This window comes from Amblyomma americanum, chromosome 5, assembly GCF_052857255.1.
Source record: "Amblyomma americanum isolate KBUSLIRL-KWMA chromosome 5, ASM5285725v1, whole genome shotgun sequence".
NCBI classification, from domain to species: domain Eukaryota; kingdom Metazoa; phylum Arthropoda; class Arachnida; order Ixodida; family Ixodidae; genus Amblyomma; species Amblyomma americanum.
In genome coordinates, this window is record NC_135501.1 from 209,047,798 (window position 1) to 209,073,642 (window position 25,845).

General features: G+C 50.2%; 1 protein-coding gene and 1 long non-coding RNA gene across 3 annotated transcripts; both read right to left on the bottom strand.

The window, feature by feature from the left end:
• Nucleotides 1–216: 216 nt before the first annotated feature.
• Nucleotides 217–7,074, bottom strand: LOC144133549 (innexin inx2-like). Its single transcript, XM_077666722.1, has 2 exons — nt 5,252–7,074; nt 217–925 (listed from the first exon to the last, which is right to left on the bottom strand). Exons 1-2 carry the CDS (start codon nt 6,184–6,186, stop codon nt 688–690), a joined length of 1,173 nt encoding a protein of 390 aa, XP_077522848.1. The 5' UTR covers nt 6,187–7,074; the 3' UTR covers nt 217–687.
• A 2,672-nt stretch (nt 7,075–9,746) lies between these two features.
• LOC144133551 (uncharacterized) lies at nt 9,747–21,093 on the bottom strand. 2 transcript variants are annotated; one of them, XR_013315067.1, is made up of 5 exons: nt 19,920–21,093; nt 18,311–18,542; nt 15,360–15,399; nt 15,218–15,292; nt 9,747–9,992 (listed from the first exon to the last, which is right to left on the bottom strand). It is a non-coding gene; the product is annotated as an uncharacterized LOC144133551 (long non-coding RNA). The 2 variants fall into 2 exon arrangements; XR_013315066.1 differs by having other exon boundaries at nt 15,218–15,399; nt 19,920–21,073.
• Nucleotides 21,094–25,845: the final 4,752 nt, after the last annotated feature.

Consider the following 25,845-nt stretch of genomic DNA (forward strand, 5'->3'; position numbering starts at 1 on the left):
TAGACCACGAGCGTTTTTGCGTTCCGCCTCCATTGAAACGCAGCCGCCGCGGTCACGATTCGATTTCGCGTCCTTGGGGGCTCAGCGGCCGAGCTCCATAGCAACTAAGGCACTGCGGCTTAGTGGCTCCTGTAGTGCTGTTAGTGAATAAAGAAAATATGTTAATGAGGTTTAAAATGGCAGAAAAATAGGCTTCAGTGGGGTGACTCGGTGGTGGCCATAATAAACTAAATACTGTTCATTTATTCACACACGCAAAAAAAGAAACTAAGATCGAGCTGGCAGCCCACAAGCGAGACTAAGCCCGACTCGTTTGCTGGCTCGTGAAAGAAAATGCTGCACAACATCGAATGACATGGAATCTTCGTATGAAGCAATGGCGCTGCTCTGCCTCGCTGATGCTGCGTGCCTATGCTGACAGTATGTGCATTACCAGGAATCGGGGACAGCTCCTGCAGCCACTTGGTCGCTCTCTTTCTTACGTCACGGATTATGACAAGGCGCTACTTTTGAATGTTCAAAGCCACGTGGTGGCAGCCAAGGGAACTAGAAGAGCTTGTCCGAATTTCTGCCAATGGCAGAACAAGCACAGCTACAGTCTTGTGGGAAACAAGGCAACAAAGTCTACATGATTCGACACGCATGCTTCTCAGCTGGAGCCAATGGTCACACCAAAAGGAAGACTGATCAGACGTCTTGCGCGGGCACCAGTCCGTATCTAGTCTTTTCTGGGTTCTTTTCCGAGTCTTCAGGACCATTCTTTCGGTGGCTGGGTTCCTCACGGAGGTGGTCGGCCACTTCGGTGACGACCTGGCTGAAGGTCTGAGGCTCCACGTTCTGGCCCATCATGTACAGAAGAAACCAGTCACCAAGGGAGCCATGGTCCAGGACTTCACGTAGGTCCCTCTCAGGAATAACGGGAAACCTGGAGAACAGAATGGAGCAGAGAAAAACCCTTACCCGCGGGCTGCCAGTATCGCTAAATTCAACATCGAGACACGAAAAAACAGTACTTATGGCATGCTCAACACTTCAAAATCATATTTTAGGAGACGGTAGAGGAATAGGGATTAGATATTAAGAGAGATTTAGCATAGCGCAATCCGCTACCGCCAAATGGTTCCTCGTTGTTCTAAAGAACAGTAACGAAACAGGGATCAGATATTTCTAAACGGGGCGACGGAGCTTGTGAAGGCAGAACTAGAACGTTTTCAAGCGAAAAGCTTCACTACGCTAGTCAACACCGCGCTTCGCGCGAGCCGGGGTATGTCGGAGCACGAGTGACGTCACGAACGGCGCAGGCGGCGGCTGGTGAGTTATGCGCATGCGCGAAAACGAGTGACGTCACGCGCCGTGCAGGTGGTCGCTCCTCGCCGCTGCCGCAGCCTTCGCCGCCGCCGACTCAGGCGGAACCGCATGGCGCGATTTCAGGCGCGATTGACGCGCGGATGGTGGGACGCGCGCGTCATTTTGACGCGTGCCCAGTATGATCCGTCACGAAATCGTGCCGCCGCGTGCTCCTACTCGGAGGAGAAAAAAAAACGCCTCGTGCGGCGCGTCCGGGGCGCGTCCGCCAATCAGATTTCAAGTAAGTCACGTGGTATTTGGTCACGTGGCATTTTTGGTTTTTGGTTTTGCCACTAGATGGCCCTACTCTCTGCGCATCTCGACGGAACCTCTTCGGCGCATTTTTTTTTTTCGCTCTGCAGAACCGGCGCGCACGTGAAAAACACGTGCTACTGTTTCGTGCGCGCATCGTGTTCATCGAAAATGGAGAAAGCAGTCTTCAACGAGGCCCTTATCACGGAAGTGGAGAGGCGTCGCGTCCTGTGGGATATACGCGACCGCCTCTTCTGCTCTGTAGTAAGCGCCCGACACTCCATTTTCTATGTCGAGTTGTAAACAAGCAGCGGCCTCTTGGCATGCAGAAAGTACATAGTCGCAGTTTCGCACACACTCTTCCTGCTTGAAATTAAGCTTGATAAATATACTTCGGAAAAAAAATGTCGTTGTGTAATTACACTTAGATTATTTCTATTGCAGTGTTGTGTAAGTTTAAGGGCATATTACATATGCGGTAGCAGGGACAATTCATGTCGTTGGGAGTTACGTTGTCTGGCAACCCGGAAAACACGCCGCGAAGGCGCCGCTCCCCTTTTTACGTGCGGGTGCTCGCGCGTTGACGGACGGCAACGCGGGCGTCCACCGCGCGTCGCGTTTTTCGCTCGCGGAAAACGCGCCATGCGGTTCCGCCTTCAGTCGCCTGACCTTTCGGCGCAGCCATAGAGTTTCTTACTATTAACTAGAGGGAAAGCTGGCTGCCCCCCATGGGCGCGCAAAGCATCATGGGGCGATGAGCTTCTTGGTGCGGAACAGTAGGTTTTTTTCAGAAACAGAGAGTGGGGTTACTGAGATGTCCCGTTCTGTTTCCACGGCGCGCTCCGCGCGCAGACGACTTCGGCGTGAACGTAGTGAGCAAAGGTCATAGTAGCAAAAACGCAACAGCACACGACGCAAATAAAAGGTTTTTGTTTTCTGAAAAACTGTAGAAAAACCTTTTAAGCTGTTAAAGCGACAAAAAATTTTTTTCAGAAACATTTCTTTTTAAAAGTGCGCCTGTTAAGCACAAAATATTGGCTTTTGTGGTCTGCAATGCTTGGCAAATAGGAGAGCAGCCCATCGCTTATTTTGAGCAAACTTTGCATTTACATGCTTTTCTGCTTGTTTGTTAGAATTTATAGACAGGATATTGAATGATAGGACATTCTTGATTACCGAACAACGTTTGTTTTTTTATTATTTTTTGGCCAAAATTGTAGTTCTGCAGACGGTAGCTCTCCGCCCCATGTAGGGTGCCTCAATGCTGGCATTGAAGCACCCTAGCCCCATGGTGCTTAGAGCGCCCATGGTGGTACAGGTGGTCTCGAGGAAGCTCCATGCAAACTCCCATAGGCGGGGCGCCAGCTTTCCCTCTAGTTAATAGTAAGAAACTCTATGGGCGCAGCCGCGCGCTACTGCACATGTGCTTCATCTGCACGGTGCAAGTATGTTATTCTTATACCGTGGTCATGTGCATGCGCAAGGAGGCTATATAATGCGCTTGCCAGGCGTGCGCACTCGACATGGAAGGGAAGGAGAGTGCGGCTGCTGCTAGACCACGCAGAAAAGCTGAGAAACTAAATTCATCCGATCCAGAAGTACTCGCTTGGTAGTTGGCTGCACAACACCGAAACCATAGAGACAGCCGCTTCTACTGCTCGGATCACCGGGCTGTCTTTATGGCTGTAGAGAAACTACAAGACAGTGTGTCCAACAATAATAAATAAGGAAGATTAATACTGTCGCTTCTGTGTCTAACTGGTAAACATATGCCATTGAGTAACCAAGTCTACGCCTATAGATAAACAATGTATACAATACCAGATAAGCTACGAAGCATAACCATGACGTCAAACCAAGCATAACTGAAGCTTTTCGCTTGTATATCCAGGCTTAACCAGAGGTAAGCCACTGCCTAATTTTTTTTAAAGCAAACGTTCCTTACCTCTTGTTACCTTCTTTTTTTCTATTTAAGCTACTCAAATTACTTCTTTCATACTGTGGCTCGCGAGCAGAGGGACATTTATAATTGATGAGGCGTTCCAATTAAAGCGGAAGCTTCTCTCTGATAGCCCTGCTGGTTTGGAACGCTTCCCAGCAGTGTGTGTGAACCCGCCGCGGTGGCTCAGTGGTTAGTGCGCTCTGCTACTGATCCGAGTTCCCGGGTTCGAACCCGACCGCGGCGGCTGTGTTTTTATGGAGGCAAAACGCTAAAGGCGCCCATGTGCTGTGCGATGTCAGAGCACGTTAAAGATCCCCAGGTGGTCGAAATTATTCCGGAGCCCTCCACTACGGCACCTCTTTCTTCCTTTCTTCTCTCAGTCTCGTATTTATCCCTTTCCTTACGGCGCGGTTCGGGTGTCCACCGAGTTACGTGAGACAGTCACTGCGCCATGTCCTTTCCCCAAAAAAACAATTTTTCATTTTCATTTTCTGCATATCGAACCGGAGAAGCAGAGCGCGTTGGCATTGGGCCGTGTGCAGCGAGAAGATTGGAGAAGGGGGAACTAATAATAATAATTGGTTTTGGGGGGAAAGGAAATGGCGCAGTATCTGTCTCATATATCGTTGGACACCTGAACCGCGCCGTAAGGGAAGGGACAAGGGAGGGAGTGAAAGAAGAAAGGAATAAGAGGTACCGTAGTGGAGGGCTCCGGAATAATTTCGACCACCTGGGGATCTTTAACGTGCACTGACATCGCACAGCACACGGGCGCCTTAGCGTTTTTCCTCCATAAAAACGCAGCCGCCGCGGTCGGGTTCGAACCCGGGAACTCCGGATCAGTAGTCGAGCGCCCTAACCACTGAGCCACCGCGGCGGGGGTGAAGGGGGACCTGCAAACGCCAAATCGAATCGGTGCGGATGTGTTGGACACCGTTAAAAATTTACATATTCAGCGTGAAATAGCCGGTCGGGTTCATCAGAATTATATTAGTTTTATCCATATGTAGGGAAACTTTGTGAAAACGGGATATCAAATACACAGGCTTCTGTGGGAACTTCCAAGGGGAATGGCTATTCCTTCGTTATTTCCATTTCTACATCATAAGCTATTTCGTTATAGTGAAGTTCATGAATGAGCGTACAGAATCTCGTGGCGCCGACTGCGGGAAAGAAAGGCTGGGTTGTCATGCCTGCTTTCGAGTAGGTTGCACGCAGGTGCCTGGGGGAGCAGTGGAGGGGGGACCGGCGTAGTCACCTGAAAGCTCCGAGGACTACTGACGTCCATTCGGCGGAATAGGTATGTAAGAGGTACTCGCTGTAATGGAGTCAGAACAAAAAAAAAATGCACAGGCGATCATAAGATGTGATGCGACAAATGTGCGTTAGTAGTATTGGGCGTTGTACATTTCGCTGCTACTTTGGTCGCTCTCCCATTCTGTCTTTGATTTCAATAGTTCCGTTGCTGTGCGGGCTTCTTGTGGTCGAAGCCTTCTGGAGGGTATAGGTGGTTAGGTGGTGGTGGGCGGAGCTTCGCACAAACAATCAGCTGACACGGCATTTTCGCCGAAAAAGGAGCACAGTACTGTTAACGCAGTGAAATCTGTGAAGTTCCGAGCAATGGCTGTGGTTTCGCACTGCATCAACAAATTCACAATGCGATGCTGCAATAGGAGTGGGTGAGGTGCTGGCCTCCTTGTGAGTACTCACCGGTAGTGCAGTGCCCGTGATCTCAAGGCGCGGCTGAAGGCTAGCAGCATCCTCTGGACGACCACGGCCGCAGTGAGCGCCGCTAGAATGACAAACCAGAACCAGAGGAAAACGTAGATCTTCTCGTTGACGATATTCAGCGGCAGCACGCAGACCGCGTCGTGAGTCTCTACGTTGCCAGACGAACCGAACTTGTGGAAGTGGCACTTCGCAACACGCGGGAAAACGCGCACCATCGGGTCGAGTCTGTCTTCGTAGTCTTCGTCGCGGGTCACGAAGCTCACGACCTCGAGGCCATAGGTGAGGAACTCGCCGTCCAGGAACGTGTCGATGAAGAAGAGCTGGCACACCACGTTGAAGAAGGCCAGGGTTTCGCACGCGAAGTACTTCCAGGCGTACCAGTCCTGAGATCCGAGGTTCGACAGCAGGTACTTGACCAGGAGCTCCGTTCTTTGAGATTTAGCTTCCGGTTCAAGGACGGCGTGAAACTCGAGGCTCTGAACCATCATTTTGAGTCTCCCACTCTCCCACGCCTTCCAGAGCCAGCGAGGAATGTAGAAGAAAAGTGCCTGCAGGAAGAGCACCAGGCAGACCCACTGGTAGTACTTGTGGTATTTGACGTCGGATTCATTGGTGAAGTCAGCCCCATTACCCACTCCCGGGTAAACAATGCGCTTTCCGTCGGCGTTGGCGAACAGGCTCTTGACGCTGTAAGTGGCGTGGATCCAACAATAAACGTTTATGACTCCAGCGGGAACTCCAGATGACCGGTCGCAGTCGATGGGATCGCCGACATACTGCTTCGTGGTGACCAGAACAGCGAAGGCGACCAGTATGAGCACCGTGAGCTGGTGATGGAGGCGAAAGACGAAGCAATCGATGCTGACCTTGCGTATGCTTAGAAGCTTCTTGAGACTACCCAGAACGTGCAGCATGATTGCTTACGGCCTGCACCGGAGTGCCTTCGCTGCAGAGCTGAGAGGAAAACCGAGAACTGTAGACGAATGTCGGCGCTACGTTTCTTACAGCTCAGTTGAAAAACTCGCTGACATCCGAAGTGATAAGGTGTAGGTCATGACCAATGAAACTACTGTTCCTTCAGCCGATCGCAGCAGAAAGACGTAACGTCCTAACACAGGCGTTGAACCAAAGTCTGAGCGAGGCAAGAGGCTCGGACTGCTACCACGTGTTCATGTACTTCGTCAGACTTCCGCTCACGTGGTCGCGTTTCCTTTGTGGCACAGCTTGTTGGCCGAGCAAGAACAACAACAGTCAAGACTCCTTTGTATATGCAAAAATATCCCGTTATCCACAGTGAGCCTCCGATTGTAGTCACCAAAAGACGGCGCCAAGAAACTCAAGCCCCCACGCAACAGACGATGCAAGAAGACCGAGCTGCTCACCTTACCGCAGTTCTCAGCCCCGAGTCAGTCGCTGCTGCTAGTAAATAGAAGCATCGTTGTGGCAAGAGACGGGGAGACCAATCGTCCATGGGGCATACAGCGCGGCAGCTTGGCCTTCTCTGCTGGGATGTCACATGCGTTCCGCAAGAGTGGTCCGCCAGCAGGCTTTGGGTGCTGTTGGATGCGGGCGCAGACGGTTAATGACTAATCGTCAGAGCCGCATCTACAGGTTTATGCTATACGCTCGCCACATAGCCACCTGCGGGCTTTTTCATCCTCCCGAGCCCCACCAGAGAGCATGGCGCCGCACCTGCGTATCCCGCACGCCGCCTGCAACGGCACCGCGCTCCTGCTGTTTTTCTTGTCGTTCACGGTCGCTGCAACCCATATAGCATAGCCGACGGCAGAAAGCCGTATTGTGCAGAGACAGTTTCGCCAAAGCACTGCGACGCAGCTTGTGGATGCTATAGGCCTCGATGCATAGTGCGCCCGGCGAGACTTCTCTCCCCCCCCCCCCCCCCCCCCCCCCCTTTCTTTTTTTCCAGTCAGCTCACACCCTCCAAATGTTATATGCGTGAATACAGTGATCGTGATGATAATGCGCTTCGGCTTTCGAATTGTCCTCAGTTCTCCGTGGGTGGCCGGCACACAATGCATTCAATGCAATTTTGAAGCAACCTTGCAGGTCTTGTGTTGAAGCGAAATCAGGCATTGTGGTTCGATAATTAGATTGTTGTTACATATTGAAATTATTTGTTGCCTTGAAAAACCGTGTACATCTGTGGCTTCGCGTAAAAGGCACAAGTGAGGCTCGTACAACAATTTTTGTCGAAAACTTGCTCCTTTCTGCATGTTTATTACCAGCGCTAGCACTTATATACACGTCGGCACTCTGCGCAGTGTGTTAGGAACACCGATGTTAAAAATAATGTATACAAGTGAAAGGGATGAGGGACGTGAACGCACGTGTTAGCAGCTGCCATCTAAAATTACTTGAAGCCGAGTAAACCACGCCGCTTCATTGACAGGTGCGTCGAAAAGTTTATTTTAGTGTGCTAGAGCTTACAGTGGCCATTCGCCGCAGTTGTCTCTGTCCGTCCGTCCGTCCATGTGTGGTTTTGTGGCAGATTGCTCACCTGCAAATCGAGTGAGGGGAAGCCTACCCATCGTGTCAGGCGGCAGCGTATTTAATCGTGAGAGGCTGCTCGGTAAGAGCAACCTGGGTCGCAACCCAACGCAAGCAACACGAGCCCCAGTGATGGGAACACCTGCCATAGCACCTGCCTTGTGCCACTGCTCCACCGCTCACCTGCACAGCGGGTGGCTTACTTGCAAGTACATAGCCGGTGATAACCAGGCGAGAACCAGGGGCGCTAATTAGGCGGCACCGCCCCTAGGCGCACCCGTGCTAAGCGTAATGAGCAGCGGCGGTTAGGAGGAGAACGTTTTTCGAATGATGCTTGCACACTTGCTAAACGGAAGTTGGGGTGGTAATTGGGGGGGGGGGGGGGGGGGACTTGTACGACCTAGTAGGGCGTAGTTCCAACCGACAACTGACATCATGCTAGCGCACATATTCGCATTTGGCCTAACTGCCCGAATCGACTGACATTTTGCTTTTCTGCACATGGCTTCCACATGACGTCACAGCAGCCATTGTGGGGTACGGGACATTGCTTCCGCACTGCAGGTTGGGGGACGTGTCAAGAGCGGACTCTGATTCCGTCGCCAATCTCGTGCTACTGTAGCTTTCGTTTTCTCTTCGGACACCGGGAACAAGGGATGTCGGGATCACTGGACTTTGTTAAGAGCGGCGACAGCAAGTCTAGTTGCTATAGCAACGGCGACAGCAGGTCTCGCCTGTTGGCAGCCGACACATCGACACATCTGTTTCTACTGGACGGCTCCGAGCAACTCGATGATGCTTGCCATAACTGATACCAATGCTTCCATGTTTTTGCGTATTTATAAGTAAAGAAAATATCACACGAAGTCTAGAACTATATCGGTCTGGAACCAGCAAAGCAATGCATGCCGCTGACATGAAAAACGTAAAGGCCATGGAATGAGCAAGTAGAGGACAAATAATCAAATGAATGTTTGTCGTTCAAGAACCTTTACAATTTTTGTACTTATGCAACGGGTCAGGGAAATCTCAATGACGCTGTCCTTCGTTTCAGTTTACTGCGCAGCAGCAACTGTCACTGGTCATGCATTGCGAGTAGTTGCATCGAAATTTTAGTCGCAACAGCGAGCCATTGATAGGCCCTTGAAAGCTTGTGCTAGGATGGGGCCTCTTGCGTTACATGACTCAAGCTGGATGGGCGTTGCCACGACATCCAACACGAGTTAGCAATGTTTACGCCAAAATGTCTGTTCTAGTCTGAAAGAGATACTGTAGGTGAGAAAATCCAGAATGACTTCCGGCGCCGGTGGTTGCTTTGGTCAGTGGTGCGTGACAGTTCTAAAAAATTTCGGGGTGGGGGGGGGGGGGGTGGGCAAGCCCATAAGCCACCCCCACCCTTTTCGCTACGCCCCTGGCGGGCGCGAGGGCTCAGAGCGGCCCCAGTAGGCCTAACAGCCGAGCCACGTCGACTTTTGGCAGCTCCTACCCGGTGCGTCGAGTCCTGGGTTGTATTCTTGCCGCAGGCGGCTGGGCTGGCTTTGTCTTTTTAGCATTTTTATTATCCTTTGGCCCAAGCTCCCGTTTCCTGGCATCTGATTTTCATAATTATTTTGGGCGTTATTTGAAAAGCTACTTATCGCAACTAAAACATGGAAGCTCAAGAAAAAATGCTGTAATGAACGCAAAAATTTGCAGACTTGCGGAGGAGGCCTTTAACCCATTCTCTCTAGGGAGGAGACGCGGTCCATCGATCTTCAAGCCCGCACATGAGATGCCATCGGTATCCTACCGGAGGTCGACGCACGCCCATTATTCCCCCTTGAACACAATAACAGGTAGCAGCAGCGAAAATGCAAACATTGTGGCGAGTGTTATCGCCATCAAAATTGACGTGGATAACAGTGTCTGGAAAAACAGCCCCGGCTCGTTCGACAGAGCAGGACAAATGACGGGTACGTCCCAAAGATTTTCAGAATACGGTGGCACTTGTTTACTCAACCCTTCAGAACATCGATCGAGCGTTGATGGGAGGGGCGAACTGGGACTGAACGGTGGCTTAGTTGAACAGCGTGCAGCAGGACCCACCACAGAGCACCAGGTCCCACTGCCTAGTTGCGAAGACTGGAAAATGACTTGATTAACCATGGGTACGACTGAACGCGTAATGCTCACTGTTTTGACTTGTACAGCTGAGCGAGGCAAGCTTGAGAACCTGCAAACAAGAGAAAATAAAAGTCACGATCAGACGTTAATTACGCGCTGCTTGCGTCCTGTATCATTATTTGACCATATTGTAAGGTAAAAGGATAGTAAACCGTTACTGCGCAAGCAGCACCCAAGTACCACAGGTGGAACAGTGCCTTGGAGATAATGTCCGGAAAGTGGATTAAAAGCATATATATATACGTTCGCTGGTACCGTGGAGCCAAATGCCGCGGGAAAATATTGCTGGCTAATATTGGGCGGATTGGGGCGTAATGTATGTATCCTGGGAGTTAACGAACCAAGCATGTGATGCCTATTTTCCGAGCAGTCAAACGAATCGTTGCATTTTTTCGTGCAGTCAGAAAAGGAATCATTTTGCTGTCATAAAACTGTGTTCTGAGGCCTTGAGAAAAGAAAGGAAAACGATGACTCGTATCGCTCAAGTGCGGTTATGGAATGGGCGCATACTTTCCTCACTATCGATTGGATAAAAGACACACTACTCTGACGGGAGTGGCCGATCTCGAGCCGGGAGTTTGAATGCTATACCTGTTATCGGCCTCAGGAGATAAAGGACGCTTGAATTGAAGCCGCAGCACCTCTGCGTAATGTCACTTGACACATCGCCAGCGATCCGCAGTCCCATCGAGCACTTTTGATAAGGAAGCGAAGGAGAGTGCCTTCTGTCATACGTGAAGATAACATCAAGAGCGCCACACCATTTCCGCGAACAGGAGAGGTCATCTGAAGTCATGAGTTGCCGGGTGTCGCAAGTCAGTCAATGACCACAGAGGAGACAGAATGACGTTAGCAAGCTACCGTACGAGCGTCAGTCAGTAAATCAGCCGGCGGTAAGACAAGGTAGTATGGACAATTGCTCGAACGGAGATAATTACCGTGCTGAGACGATGTACGCGGCATTTGTTTCGGATAAGACTTGAGACGCTCGATATGTGTTGGGAGAAGAACAGTAAACAATGAACACGTGTACTGCTTATCGGTCACTGGATCCAGGCACAACGATCGGTACAGTGCGGATAAAGGATCGGCGAGGACGTTCAATGTCAATCGCAACGGGCAGAGCCTCCCGACGTCTTCATCCAGTGCGCATGCGCAGAAAAGTGGAATGTTTAGGGGAGTCCCCCAAGGCGGAGTAGATTTGTAAGAAGGGAGTAATTACTCATTAACATCCACCCAGGCGCAGTCATACGGCTACAGAGGAATGCTATACAGCGTCCACAGGCGCCTCGTATACAGCCGAAGAAAAATTAGTCCTTGTCCGGGGTTCGAACCCGGGACCACCGCCTCACCAGACCAGATACTCTACCATCTGAGCTAACAAAGAAGGCTGGCATGTGATCCATTGGTAGAGGAGCCAGATTATCTTACTCGACCCTTTCAGGCGCCCCTTGCCACTCCTCTCCAGAAAATCTTTTTTTTTTGCTGTCTTGTTCAAAATTCGGTGCGAAGTATTACGATAGTTGGAAATTGCATCAGCGAACCACCAGGAACCTTTAATGAAATAATCTAGGAATGAAAGGATCTTTTTTTTTTCGAAGGGGCACATGGCGCTAGAAAATTAGTATTGCGGCTTATAAAATCTGTCTAAACGTGTGTGGCGTGTGCGTGCGTGTAGGACGTGACACCACGATCCCTGTTCGGGAAAAAAATATTTGCTGCGTTCGTGCCCGAAAAAAGGCGTGGTAAAAAAGGTTTAACGCCTCTAATCTGCACGGGGGGGGGGGGGGGGGGGGGGGGGGGGGGGGCGGTTGCATTCTGCACAGACTTCGCACAGCACATGGGCGTTTGCATTTTGTCTCCATAGAAGCGCTGCCGCGACTGGGATTTGATCCCGCTACCCCTTCGGTTCAGAAGCCGAATGCTAAAGCCATTGAGCCAAGGCCACTTCCGGAAAAAAACAAAAAAACGCGAATTTGCGATGTCATACACAGAGGAAACGTAGGAAACTGAACAGGACTTGTCGGGCTAGTTGGTTGATCATAATGCAAAAAAGATGAACTGCGCAACAAGAACACGGACGAAAGGGAGGCAGTGTTAGTGTGTGTCTGCCTCCCTTTCGTCCGTGTTCTTGTTGCGCAGTTCGTCTTTTTTGCGTAGGAAACTGAACCGGCTCTTAACGCAGATAAAACCAGCCCGAAGCAGGGGAGCGGCTTCAGCCTCCTCCCCTGCAGGAGCTCTCTGCAGATCGCTTTTCGCTTTGTGACGAAACATGCTTTTCTCGATTTAAGAGCAGGTTTAACCATTTTCTGTGTCCCACTAAGTATAACGGGCACTGTACAAAGCGCCCGAAGTTGCCCCTGCAGCTAAGTCCCCGATGCAGAAGGGTACTGACAGAAACTAACCATAGTTATTGCACAATTCATGTTACATAGGATCATGCCCACTATAAACTCGTTTCCCCCCTCAACAATTGGTCGCCAGGCCCGATTTCGTTTGCTCTGCTCTGTCACTTCGAGTTCATTGTGGCAAGGCCGTAATGGCGGCGGTTTCTGGTTAAACCTGGAGTGACGCGATAGCTGCAGCTGGCCCCAGTGGAATTTGCTCAGTTGGATTGTTAAGTCAGTCTTTCACCGCTCGCGGCCGTTTTGCTGGGCGTTCCTTCTTCATCTTCGTCCCACTTGACACGGCACATGCGCACAGCTGTGGCAGCTCGGTTTCGCCGGCGCGCCGCGCCGCCGGCAGCAGCAACTGCTCCGCACCACGTGGCTGGTCACGTGACCAGCCACGGCGCCGCCAGGTGCTCCACACCACGTGACAGCGTAGTAGCGTGGCAGCGCCGCCACGCTGAAGGCTCGAAATGCTACCGTAATGTAGCTATCGCTACAAAAGTGCTGCTACTTATGCGAGAGAAATGAAGGAATTCACGTATACGAACCCAATGCTGGTCGGAAGCATTGTCTATACTGCCGATCGACCCTCCCGTTTCATCATAGTCAAGGAATCAAGATGAAGTTCAGAAACGAAGCCCATGCGTTTATTTGGCTTAGTGACTTGCATACTTCGCTTCTACTAATTTGCCTAACCTAACAAGGTTGCGCCAAACGTTTGACCATAAAGGAGGCAATGGTGAAGCTTTTGAAAAAGAAAGACGAATAACACTGCGTCTATTAACCTATTGCGCGTAAGTTACCGTCCATATATATAACACCTTCCAGCGATTAGGTAAATCACACTTTTTGAAGATCTGCACTCGTGTTGCTGAAGCAGCCCGTCACCTGTAACGCATATGCAGTAAAAATAAGACATTAAAATTCTGTGCCTCCTGCATTCCGTAGTTTAAGGTTACTTCCGTAGTTTAAGGTTACTGCACTGCAGATGTACGGGAAAAGAAAAGACAACAAGGTTTACCGAGATTAATTTTATCCCAATAACAAAGATTGGATTAGCTGATTTCCAGACGCTTTGAAAGGAAACTTCATCTTGTTCTGACACATGCGCATATTAAAGCAATAGCAAAATTTATAATCTTTCCATAATTTGCTGATGCAGCCGAACACCTTCAAGAATGCTATTTCTTTTTTTATTGGAAGGCTCGCTTTCGCAGCCAAGTATCACGCAACAAACTTTCTCTGTCTTTCTGACTTTTCTCTCCGAGAAATAAGTTGCGAAACTTGGCGTGCGCAATAGTTCGAGAATTCGATACTCTTTTTGGACACGGAAAATGACAAAATACTGACGTCGATGCAGTGTGTACCGCAGCGCAGGGCTAGGCAGAGGAGCGCTTTCAGTAGTGCCGAAATTCGCTGTCGCGTTTGTGACGGCGTTTTAGGTCTAAACGTGTCGGGACAGCCAGCAACCCAGCGAGTCTGGAGCCGGTCGAACGAGACGTATTCTGCCCGGTCTCCCCTTGGAATCGCTGCGCTGGCGACTACGGCGCATTTGCGCGAAGCTGAATCGTGCTGTCGCTTGCAGTCGTTTTACGAAACCCGAGGTTACGGAACTACTGCTCACAGGAAAAGGTAATGGGATAATGCACGCCTACGAATAGTTTTCTGCTCACCGTGTTTATTTTGATGACAGATATCAATTACGCCACTTCCTATCCTTTGTGCTGATTATTTTTTTTTACAGCGTTTACGCAACGCGTCTGACGTCACGCGCCCGGACAGACGCGTGTGATGCTTTTCCGAGCATGCGTAACCTCCGGGTGTACATCTGGCACAATTAAAAGGCGTAACCCCGACGACAAAGTGTGCAAGCTCACGAGCAAGACCTCACCTGTCCTTTCTACGAATCAAAGCGTTTGCATTATTTCGTCATTGCGTCACCAAGTGACGTCACGCGTTTGAGCCGTGTTTATCCATACGGCCGGGCTTAACATCGACCCTAACGGGTGTCGATTCGACGCACGTTATAAAGCTTCCCCCCCCCCCCCCCCCCCCCCGTCATCCAAACTCCTATTGCAAAGCATTGCAGTCTAGAGAAATTTTCCTTATGGCAACACCCCTACTTTTTCGATTTAAAATATGCCTAAGGCGATAACATTCGTACTGATAGTTGCAGACCCACGCCTCAGCGTAATGTTATACTTTCCCTTTCTCAAGCCTAACAGGATGAACGCAAAGGAGTCTCCGGAGCTTTGTGTGAAACGAAGTTCGGCGTAGGACTTGAGTGAAAAGGAAATGAACCCACGGAAGGTGGAAGCCGCCGCGGTGGCTCAGTGGTTGTGGCGCTCGGCTGCTGACCCGAAAGACGCGGGCTCGATCCCGGCCGCGGCGGTCGAATTTCAATGGAGGCGAAATTATAGAGGCCCGTCTACAGTGCGATGTCAGTGCACGTTAAAGAACCCCGGGTGGTCGAAATTACCAAACAAAGCCAAAAAGATGGGACGGGCGTTTGACTGCAACTGCTATACGTCTCCTTAAAATGCACAATACTCCTTCCTGTTCACGAAGGCAGGCGTGCGCGATAGAACTTTCTGTTTACCAAGAACGTCGTTAAAAACAAGTTCTTGATTATCAACGACTAAGAACTTCGGTGCCACCGAGTTGTATCGCGCATGCTCACTTGTGTGACCGGCAGTGTGTCATTCGCACAAATGCAACTACAGTCGGCCCCCTTGTTACATTGCTGCTGCCCGTGGTAGTCTTTGTGTCGCGCTACATTACAAGCCATCATTTATGCGAAAATATGACTCCGCAACGTTTTATTCTGACGCTTGATATTAATTATGCTTCCCAAACAAATGAAGCGAAAGGTTTCGACACGCACCGTGCATTGAAGTTACTCGGGTCACTTGCTGAAGAGGTCCCATGCAGATCCCAGAACAGTCTGTGATGATGACAGCTAGTCCGACGAAAAACGCTGTTGATTTGATGAGATTAAGATGGCTTGCGACAAAGGCGATCCTCACCGACTCGCTGAGCGCCGTCACGCCGTGGGAGACAGGAAAGCTGCGCACAGGAAAGCGGGTGGGTTGTTACTATGCGAGCGAGGATCAACGTCTTGAACGCATAGTAGTAGTAGTTTATTACTGCCATTGCTACTATGCGCGGATCGAAGACGTCCGTGTGCACTTTATTCGCCAACTTTTAGACAGAAAATTGGTTTTCAAGCACTGATGATTGGTGGCGTGTCGAAGGAGAATAAGAAGGCTGCGCAACATTGTCGGATCACCGACAGCCTTTCCAACTCGCTCTCATTCCGGTACGCTAAGTAACGCGAGAAAATACACAGTCCACTGGCCTCACAGCAGCGATAAGGAAAAGAAAATTGCTGTTTCTTAAAATAATCAGTGACGCAAGCTAACAAAAGAATTGAAATATGTTATCCGAACAGCGGCCAATAATTTTGCACACAACCGAAACTCAGGCATCTATAGATACCTTCTTTTAGTAGCCTAGAGGCGAGGTTCCGTTTTATTAAGGCATTCGAAGTAACGCGACATAAGGTGCAAGCCACCGGTCCGCATCCGGCCTATTTGCAGCGAGTACTAATCAACTGGTCGTCGTTTCCGGAAGCACACACGCGTAAAAACCAACATATACTTAGAATAAGCTTCAGTTGACCGTCTGTTATAGCATGTTGGCCTAAAGGCAAAGGCAATTTTCCTTTCGTTTTTACTTCGGTGTCGGTTCCCGTCGTACTGCAGTCAGCTTCCGATTTCGTTGAAAACCGCGTTTTAACGACAGCTAATGCGAGCCCCGCCTGCAATGCGCGCACAGAGATATCCCCACCTTCCCTGCACCAGTGCTGCCAGTATGCAACCGCACGGCTGCAGCGATTCCGCTGCCATGTTTAGCGCCGCTTCCGTTGACAACAGCTCATTCTGTGGCCGAGCTACAGCCAACTAAAAGCGCTCTCTGGCGAAGTTCTCGCGGAAACGAGACGCGATAACGGCACGTCGCTGACAACGGCGTGACGATGGTACTGGCTTAATTGTCGCTGTCCGTATATTCGGGTGCGGAAAGTGGGCCTCATTTAAGAGCACGCAAAAACACATGAACGACTCTACGCTGTGACATTAAAGCGCGTAACGACAGCGGCAAGATGAATTGCCACGCGGGGGCGTTATCTTCGCCAGTGGGTGTGGAAGAGTATGCTATTGGCAGAACCTCTCCTGTTTCATCAAAGTCTCTCGGCAGTCGAAGCCGCGGCGCGTTCGATGCACATTCTCGGTGTCGGCTGTATATAATGCTTGTGCACAAAGTGGATTTAGTCGCTTTGGGACGTTAAACACCCATAAACCATAAAAAAATAGACGGAGCACGATACGTAGTCAGCTGCTTGAACGTTACATCTATTAGGCACGGACGCGACACGGCAAAAGCGCTGAGACTTAGAGATGTGCTGCTGCAGGGCGCCTCGCCTGAAATCGGATCAATGTTTTTGGTTACTGCTGACGTTATCATCGGACGCAACTGTGCGATGGCCTCCTTAGGCGGCGGATCGCTAAGATGAAGCCCGTCGCGAGCAGGCTCTTGTTACAATACACGAAAATAGTTGCGTAATAACTGATGGGCACTCGACAGCAGAGCGTGGAGCCTGCCTGCTGGAAGCCCATGACGCAAGGTTCAGGAATTAGTTGTGGTTCGATACATCATAGAAGTCTCAAGGTATGCCGACTGAAAAGGACAAGGATTCCAAACAAGAACCTAATTGCTTGCATTCTTGGGTCCAGCGCAGTGCAGCGGAATGAAAATCGTACAGCTCTGTGCCCTGCTGTGCATATTTTGTGCATAGACGGTGCTCTACTATGCTTCTTGAGCATGAATTGTTGAGAAAGACCCTAACACTTCGAATAAAGGACCCTAGTACTCTGGGGAAAGCCTAAAATGGGGGTGCGGGGGGGCACTTAAGCTTCGCCTGAAGGCTATGCCGTGGCAGTGTTAATGCTATCTTCTACTTATTTAATTAGCACATGTTTCTAGTTACGCCCACTCATTAGAATACATCAGTAGGCATACTAGACCATGTCATACACCACAAGACACACAAGGTCTCCCTTTAACCATGTCGAATGAACGTGCCTCAATGACCTCGGGATAGCGCTCCTGGCTCGCAACTGAAGGGCCATGGGTTGGAAATTTCGTACCCCGATTTTCTTTTCAGCGTGCTTAATTTTTGTCATATTCTTATATGTCATAACGGCACTTCAGTCGTGCTTGGACTTCATATTCACAACTTACTCGAGACAGAGAGAAATGACTTTTATTCGCACTCGAGTGCTGATAATTTTCATTCCACAGCTCAGCCTGTAATGTCGCAACTCTCTAGACCAATCCTGAATTAGTGCGACAACGCGCACGGATTTTCCTCCGAACGTCCGCTCTGGCACTGTCGCGTTGGCATCGTTAAGGATCCTACCTCCTTGAATGACCCTACGTGTTGAAGGGGCCTAGCGTCGTGAAGAAAGCACCTTAACGCCGAGGAGAAAAGACCCCAACACCGCAAAGAAAGGACTAACCCTTCGAGTACCCTAAAGTCGCGAGGCACCGTAAAACCGCGGGGAACTTCACTTTTAAGCATCATCTCTCTCGATTTGGCGATGGATTTGCTGATGCAGAGTGCACGCATGCGACAAAGGTATACAGATAGCATGCGAGCCTAGCGCACGCTGGTTCGATGGATGCACGTTGCTCACAAAACGAAATAAACGGCCAGAAGGCCCGGATCACGATGGACGAGGGTACGACGACGATAAGAACGATTCGGCGTGCTTCTATGCGCGTGTTCTGGAAATAAAGCAATTCAGTTGTCTGAGCACTGTTCATGCTGTTCTGCGCGTCCCATATAGTATTTGCACTGTTTTGTTCGTTTTACACGAGCCTGCATGATGACCAGAGTGCCTGATCTGCCACCGACCGTTGTGCACCATCCGGGCAATGGCGGCTCCGTTGAGCAGCGCCCTTCGACGCACCATCTGCCCCCAGCGACGCGCGGCGCTCTGCAGCGTCGAGGCGTTGTTCCGCTCGGAAGCGCGGCGTCTGGTGGCCGGCTGGCCGCTGAAGCTGGGCCGCTCAGCACGACGCCGCGCCGAGGACTCTCGGAAGGCGCGCGTCGCGCATGTCATCGACGTGGCCGGGAGGGCGGCGAACTGCGAAGGAGGCGCAGGTTTGAACAGACAGGCAAACGAGGAGGCCAACTCTTTTAGGCGGCAATTGTGGGAAAGTTCAGAGCACCTGGCCTTCTTTGACTTGCGCTGAAAATCTCAGTATATGTATACGTTGTTTTCGCGGATTGCAAAACCAGGGAAGCCGTGCTCAGGAGACGGACGTCATGTGGACACTGAGCCACCGTTCAGGATAGACAATCGTGCACGACCGCAGAATACACGGAGAGAAATAGGCAATCTGGTGATATTACCAATAAGGTCCCGCACTTTCGCATCTATTGCCAGTGCTCTTTAGAATATGCAGTGGCTCACTGTATTCGGCGTTCAGCTGCTTATCCCACGGTGCCGGATTCGATCCCTGTCGCGACGGACATATTTCGATGGAAGCAAAATACAAAAACGCCTGTGTACTGTGCGATGTCAGCGCACGGTAAAGAACTACTTGCTTTTGGGCTAGTTGGTTCGCCATGAAGATGAATGGCACAAGGGAACGAAAACATGAAGACACAGGGACAGAAAGGCGCTCTTTCTGTCTGTCTTCCTGTGTTCGTTCTGTTGCGTCATTCATCTTTACGGTAAGGAACCTCAGGTGGTCTAAATTAATCCGCTGCTGTCCGCTACGGCGTCCCTCGTAGCCCATATGTCGCTTCGGCAAATTAAAGCTCACAATTCACAAATTTGCAATGCGTAGTCAGCAATAATTTGACTTGCGGGCACTCAGCGTGGCGCATGTGTGCATCAACGCCAAGGTTTGGAACAGCGGATGCTTCATAGCGTATTGAATCGTGCTTTGTTGTGCTAGTGCTGCTTGCTTGTATTGCAGATTTTTCCGAGAAGTTTAGCTGCAAGCCCAACAGATGTCATCCGGATGACCGGGTGGCGGAGGGCAGCACGGTTTTTTTTTCTTTCACACGTTCCAACGAAAGCTCCCTGTGAGAAAGCCGGATTAGGATGTGGACGGGCTTGGCCTCCGGTCTTCTGCCGGAAGTAGATACGCAGCGGGTGTTGATTCCCTGATGGCTATTACCGTCACATCCAGAAAGAGACTACAGTAGCTAAATGCCTTCACTTGCAAGGTCTGTCACGCGCAACAGATTCGGAGCCCTCTGCTATGGCGTGCGTGCCTTGTATAGTGTCTAACGTTATTTCGGCACGAAAAAACCCAAAGAGATAATGTCAGTCGCTTTTTAAACGGGCAAGGCGATGCCGCAGAACAATTCAACTTGAACATTTTGCGTTGGACCACTTGACAAAAGTGAACCTGACGGTCATTTACAGATGGTTTGAGGATCCGAATGTTTCGAACATTAATATCACCAGAAATGTGACGTCAGCTAGAGAAGTCGAGGCAGCACTTACCAGTAGAGTGACGACGCCCGGGCACCTCTAGGTCAAGAACGTTGTCGCGATGTCGACTCCATGGCCGAACTTTGCGGTTTCCGAAAGCGAGCTGCTGCTGCAGCGACCCAGAGCTGTGCGCCAAGGCTGCGCGCTCCTCGACGACGCGTTAGTATCTCTGGGATAAATCCAGTAGGAAACAAGCAAAAAAAGCCAAGACCGATCCCACCCAACCAGTACAGCGCCCGGCTTATCTATCTGATGAAACAGAAGAAGAAAAAGTAAGAAGAGAAGGAGGGCATAGTGGAGAGGGGACAATTTGATAAGGACCCGAAAGAAACCTCCTCACATTCAATCAGAAAGAGGCGATGAGACGAGCCAAGTCGATCAACACACGCCCTATTGTGCGGCGCCTGCGAAGCCTTGACCGCCAGCGTACGTTGAAGATGCCTACAGTGACGCCGAAGGCTTGGCGTTCTGGTCTACGGGGTAGCTTATAAACTTGCGCAGATTGGATGACAAGCCTTACCAGGCTGATGGCAGACACAGCAGGCAATGCAGTTTGGGGACCTTTCGGGCAGTGGTGGTGCTGTTGTGTTCTGTGAGCCTTGACCATAGGCTCGCGCCATCGTTACCTTTAACGGATGCAGCCCACCAGTTGCTACCGGTGCCTTTTTTGCTGAACTGCCGAACGACGAGTAACGGTGCGCAGAAATGTCAAGTAGCTGTCTCAAGGAAGCAAGCACGCACTTTACACCGAAGAGAAAAATAAAGGATAACAGATGACGACAGAAAGAAAAAGTCGAGACAAGATTGACAGACGCAGAAGCGATCCTTTTACGCGCACGTCCTTGGCGTGATTACGACTATCTAATCTTGAGGGAGAGGCGGGGGCATGGAGACTTGGAATATGTTCTGCCGCATTCCTCTGTTTCTTTCATTTCAGCTTTACTCAGGCGGCCTTATCTTACTGTGACTCGCCCAATGTGGATGTCCCCGGATAACGCCCAGATGCAGACCCTGTTCTGGGCGTGGTCACGGCTTAGGGCCCAACTAGTCCGGCAGATTTGATTGAGGCACACGACAAGAACAGTGCCAAGGTCTTACTCATGGCTGGTCATTGTAATCAGGCGGACGATCTTGTTCAAGGCTCCCGGCTAAGATTTTACTTTCCTTACTGTATACGCAGCCCTTCGTGCACACTTGGAAGAAGCGGCGGCAGATGGTGGTTTGTTTCCTCTTGTGGTTATTACCTTAACTAAGTTGGCTTTAGCTCCAAAGCGAACCGTCTGTGTGTAGGCCGAGTATCTTGAGCATTGACGATAGGACGTTAAATACACTAGATAAAAGAAGACACCAAAACACACCCTAATGTTAGGGGAGTAACTAAGGGCATGGTCTAGAGGTTAAACGCGCATTATAGAATTGCGATTCACCAGTTGTACGGCAGGCAGAGGTCTGAGAGTTGCAGCGCTAAACCGAATAAATTGTTTAAATAGCGTAACACTTACTGGGGTGCTAGTTGGTGCATATTTTCGGAACTTAGCGCCAAAAGAGACAGCACACACACGGGAAAGTGTGCATCGGCCAAACTGGCCGCTGTATTAATGCTCGCCTAGCAGGACATGAACGCGATTTAAGGAATGGCAGAGGTCCTCATTTACGACATCACTGTAAAGCCTGCGGTGAAAAAGACAAAAACATGTGTGAAGCGAGACTGAAGGAAATAATATTTTAGGCAGGCATAAGGACCAGATAGCCCGTGAACTGGTCGAGGCATTCCATAACAATTCTCCCGTTTGCGGAAGAAGGTATTGATGATATGTGAAAAGTTTCTCACTGCGAACTCTGCAGTAACTACCGCCTGCTATTCCTAGAGCCTATGCCATAGCCGGCAACTGCCTGGTCTCCAGCCTGCTTCTTTCCTACCTTGGCATTGCAGCTGTTTGCTCATTATTACAGTATACTGTGATTTTACTTTGTTCATTGCAAATTCCACGTCTTCTTTGACACTTTCAACGATCTGGTCATCATGGCTGGATGTATAGGCGCGTAGGCCTGCACCACCTTCAGCTTGTACCTCTTATTAAGCCTAATTACGGTAGCTGCCACCCCCTCTATAATGCAATCGAATTCCTCCTATGTTGCCAGCTATATCCTTATTGATGATTAATCCCACACCCAGTTATTGTCTGTTGGCTAATCCACGATAGCATAGTACGTGCCTGCCCATTACCACTGTATATGCCTCACCTGCCCTCCTACACTCACTAAGCCCTATGACATCCCATTTAATACCCGCTAGTTCCTCAAACAGCACTGCTAGGCTAGCCTCCCTGTATAAGGTTCTAGCGTTAAACGTTGCCAGGTTCAGTTTCCAATGGCGGCCTGTCCAGAGCCAGAGATTCTTAGCACCCTCCACTGCGTCATAGGTCTGACCGGTGCCTTGGTCAGTTGCTTCACAGCAGCTGGGGACTGAGGGCCGAGGGTTAATTGGTGTATTCATAGAAGGTTGTGGCCAAGTATAACACTAAGGTGGGCAAATCCTGTTTATTTATTTCTGATGAGGGAATGCGTTGTCGGTTCCGGGTACCGAGAGCAGGCGTGCCCCAGGCGTGGTTATGCAATTACATCGACACGCACGTCTTTTCGTAATCTGGTGGAGAATTGCGAGGCACCGGGATTCGAGCCCCGGTCCTCTTGCACGCGAGGAGATGCTCTACCTCTACGCCATCGCTGCCACAACCGTGGCACAAGGTGAAATGTGATCCATAATTTACCTTGAGCAGTAAAGGGCTAGCTTCGCACCTGTATAACTCCTGCCATGTCGTCTATGGACACCTTTGTTTGGTAAGCATCACAAATATATCCCCCCGCCTTTTACAGAATAGATGAAATGAAGAAATGGCTGCAACTACAAAAATTAGTAAGAACCAGTAATTAAGTTAACTAAAACCGGCAAACAAAGGAGAAAAAAAATTCCGAGTAGCCTGAGCAGCACTCACTGCACAAAGTGCGCGCTTATAGCACCGATCCATGCCTCGGTAGCTGAACAGAAAGAAATATCAGTGTTCTTAGCTTTTTATAAAAATAATAATGAATAAATCAGTGCGCCTAAGTATCACGATGATGTCTCACTTCGACAGCTTATTCGGAATAGCCAGCCTTGTTGACGTTAACGAGGAGCTGTGTACAGTCCGTAGTGAGAACAGTTTCGCTCCAATGCACGAAAACGATTCCTGTGGTCCTCTTCTTCGGTTGCCAACCAAATGAACGCACTGCGCGCCTTCTCTGCAACGACCTCGGTACTGCGAGCGGCTGAATGCTTCCGTGATTTCCGATGAAAGAGCTGGCGTTCCGCATCTGGTGTCCCCCAGCGAAGTGCAAACTCTCGCTGTTCGGGCAGACCCCCTAGTTCGGGTAATTCAAACGCGCTACCGTATCGCGGACTTTCGGTGAGCTTCAAAGGGATGAACAAGGACGTCATTGTGCGCAGAAGATCTGAGAACTTGTCTTTGGGAGCTCAGCTTCTAAATGAAGCAGCCGCTTGCTACCGTCTCTGGTTCGGGTCAGAAGGCGCTGCGTGAGGCTTTTGTGTTCTCCACTTCTTACTGTCTTGCAAGTTTCCGTTCTCCCAGCCGTTCCTAGCCGCATGGTAAATGTGCGTCAGTGTCAGGCTCGCGGCTCACTCACTCACACTCACTCGCTCGCTCACTCACTCACTCCTCACTCGCTCACTCACACTCACTCACTCCTCACTCACACACTCGCTCGCTCACTCACTCCCACTCACTCCTCACTCACTCACTTACACTCACTCACTCTTCACTCACTCAACTCGCTCGCTCACTCACTCACTCCTCACTCGCTCACTCACACTCACTCCTCACTCACTCACTCGCTCGCTCACTCACTCACTCCTCACTCGCTCACTCACTCACTCACACTAACACTCACTCACACTCACTCACTCCTCACTCACTCAACTCACTCGCTCACTCACTCACTCCTCACTCGCTCACTCACACTCACTCCTCACTCACTCACTCACTCACTTACACTCACTCCTCACTCACTCACTCGCTCACTCGCTCACTCACTCTCTCACTCACTCGCTCACTCGCTCACTCACTCTCTCACTCACTCCTCACTCGCTCACTCGCTCACACTCACTCCTCACTCACTTACACTCACTCACTTACACTCACTCACTCAACTCACTCGCTCACTCAACTCACTCGCTCACTCACTCACTCACTCACTCCTCACTCACTCACTCACTCACTCACTCCTCACTCACACTCACTCACTCACTCACTCACTCACTCACTCACTCACTCACTCACTCACTCACTCACTCACTCACCAGGTCTTTCCGCCGAGTGTGCTGAACTGCCGAGCCGAGCCGCAGAAAAGCAGTGCAACAAGCCTTGTTTGCTGAGTTGCGTGTCTAAAAGTAAACTCAAGTAATAAAAGGGCGCGATGCGCTACGGCAGGATACGGGGTTCAGGGGAAGTACTCTCGCCTGCTAGCCGCTTCCTCGGTTAACGTTTCGCGCCAATAGAGGTTCTGGAAAAAGTTCTTGCGCTTGGACACGAATAGAAAAAACATGTAATTCGCAATAGGAATAGCATGAGTCTAAAGCCGAGGGCGGAAAATAGCATTCGCGCTCCCGGCGGGTACGCGCGCACAGTCGTAAAACGCCGCCCGAAAAAGTTTACGAAGTGCTCGTAAAAGCCACCTGATTCCTACACCGTATTTCCGGCCCCTGCACTCTGTTGCGAGCCTTAACCGGACATCTTGTCTCTTTGCAGACTTACAGGACCGAACATTTTTGCTACGAAAAATATGTTAAGGAGGCTTATTATATTAATTATATAGCAGTTTTTTAATGGCTACACAAACTGTACAGCATTACTTAACTATTAAGCTGGCCTCGTCAGAACACAGCAGATCTCACACGGGAAATGAGCTTTTGAGGGTAGATTAGGCTCGATTAAACTTTGTCAGGTTAGGGTAGGTAACCCAAGGGTAGGTTATCAAGTAAGCTGTCCCTGTAGTAACCTGGACGAAGACTTAATGACAAGTCCGCGAATGCGTATGGCAGAGCACTATGACGAGCTTGCTTTTAGAAACAGCTGTGGAATCCAAAGAGATTCATTTTTATAATCGGGGGGTTCTTACCAGGCCGTTAACCTCCTTCGAGGCCCAAGTCGCGACCTCCGAGCTCCGGGCACCGCACACCACTTGCGAACATCTTTACTGCGGCCATCTTTACAACACCGAGCAGGACGCTTTTCGCGGCACCAAACATTTATGGGCCTTTCCCAAAAGAGTGCTGGCTGCTAAGATGATTTGCTACCCGTGCCGTTTCGCTTGGTCTGGCGGCTGACAGGGCTACAGGAAAAGAAGGTGTTTTCCTTGGCGTCCTCTCGCTCTCGCGGCGCGGTGCCATCTCTCTCCCCGGTCACCGCCGATTTCGTCAGCTTCGGCCAATCAGCGTCCGCTTCTGCGGGACTGGCCAGCACTCCCGGGCGGCCCGTCTGGCTACTCGTCCTCGGAGAAGCTCCTTCTCCACGCACTCGGGAGGAGGGGACTGAAAAGGGAACGGGGGAAAATGGTGCTTTGGCTGTTCACGCATTGCAGGTTAACCGGAAAAATCACTGAGGCTAGACATATCTTGCGACCACGTGACTGTTATGTCCGAAAATTTTGGGCAAAAGTTTCGAATATTGGATAATTGCAAGGAACAATTATGGAGATACTGAAGGTAATGGTTTATTTTCCAGTGTGTAGAAAAGTCTTTCTTTAAAATTTTTTTTTCACCTCTCTCATCGAGCAGTAAAGATTGTCACAGAAACCAACGTGGAACGCTTTTGACGATAACAAGAACTTCAATAGTAAAAAAATGCAAGAGTGTGGATGGAAAATCTGCGGATATATTGAT

What these genes read in the sequence shown, in the direction of transcription:
- LOC144133549 (XM_077666722.1), bottom strand. Translation starts at nt 6,186, where the DNA reads ATGCTGCACGTTCTGGGTAGTCTCAAGAAGCTTCTAAGCATACGCAAG. An exon ending in TCACGGGCACTGCACTACCG is followed by an intron (nt 926 to 5,251) that starts GTGAGTACTCAC and finishes TCTGTTCTCCAG; the next exon opens with GTTTCCCGTTATTCCTGAGA.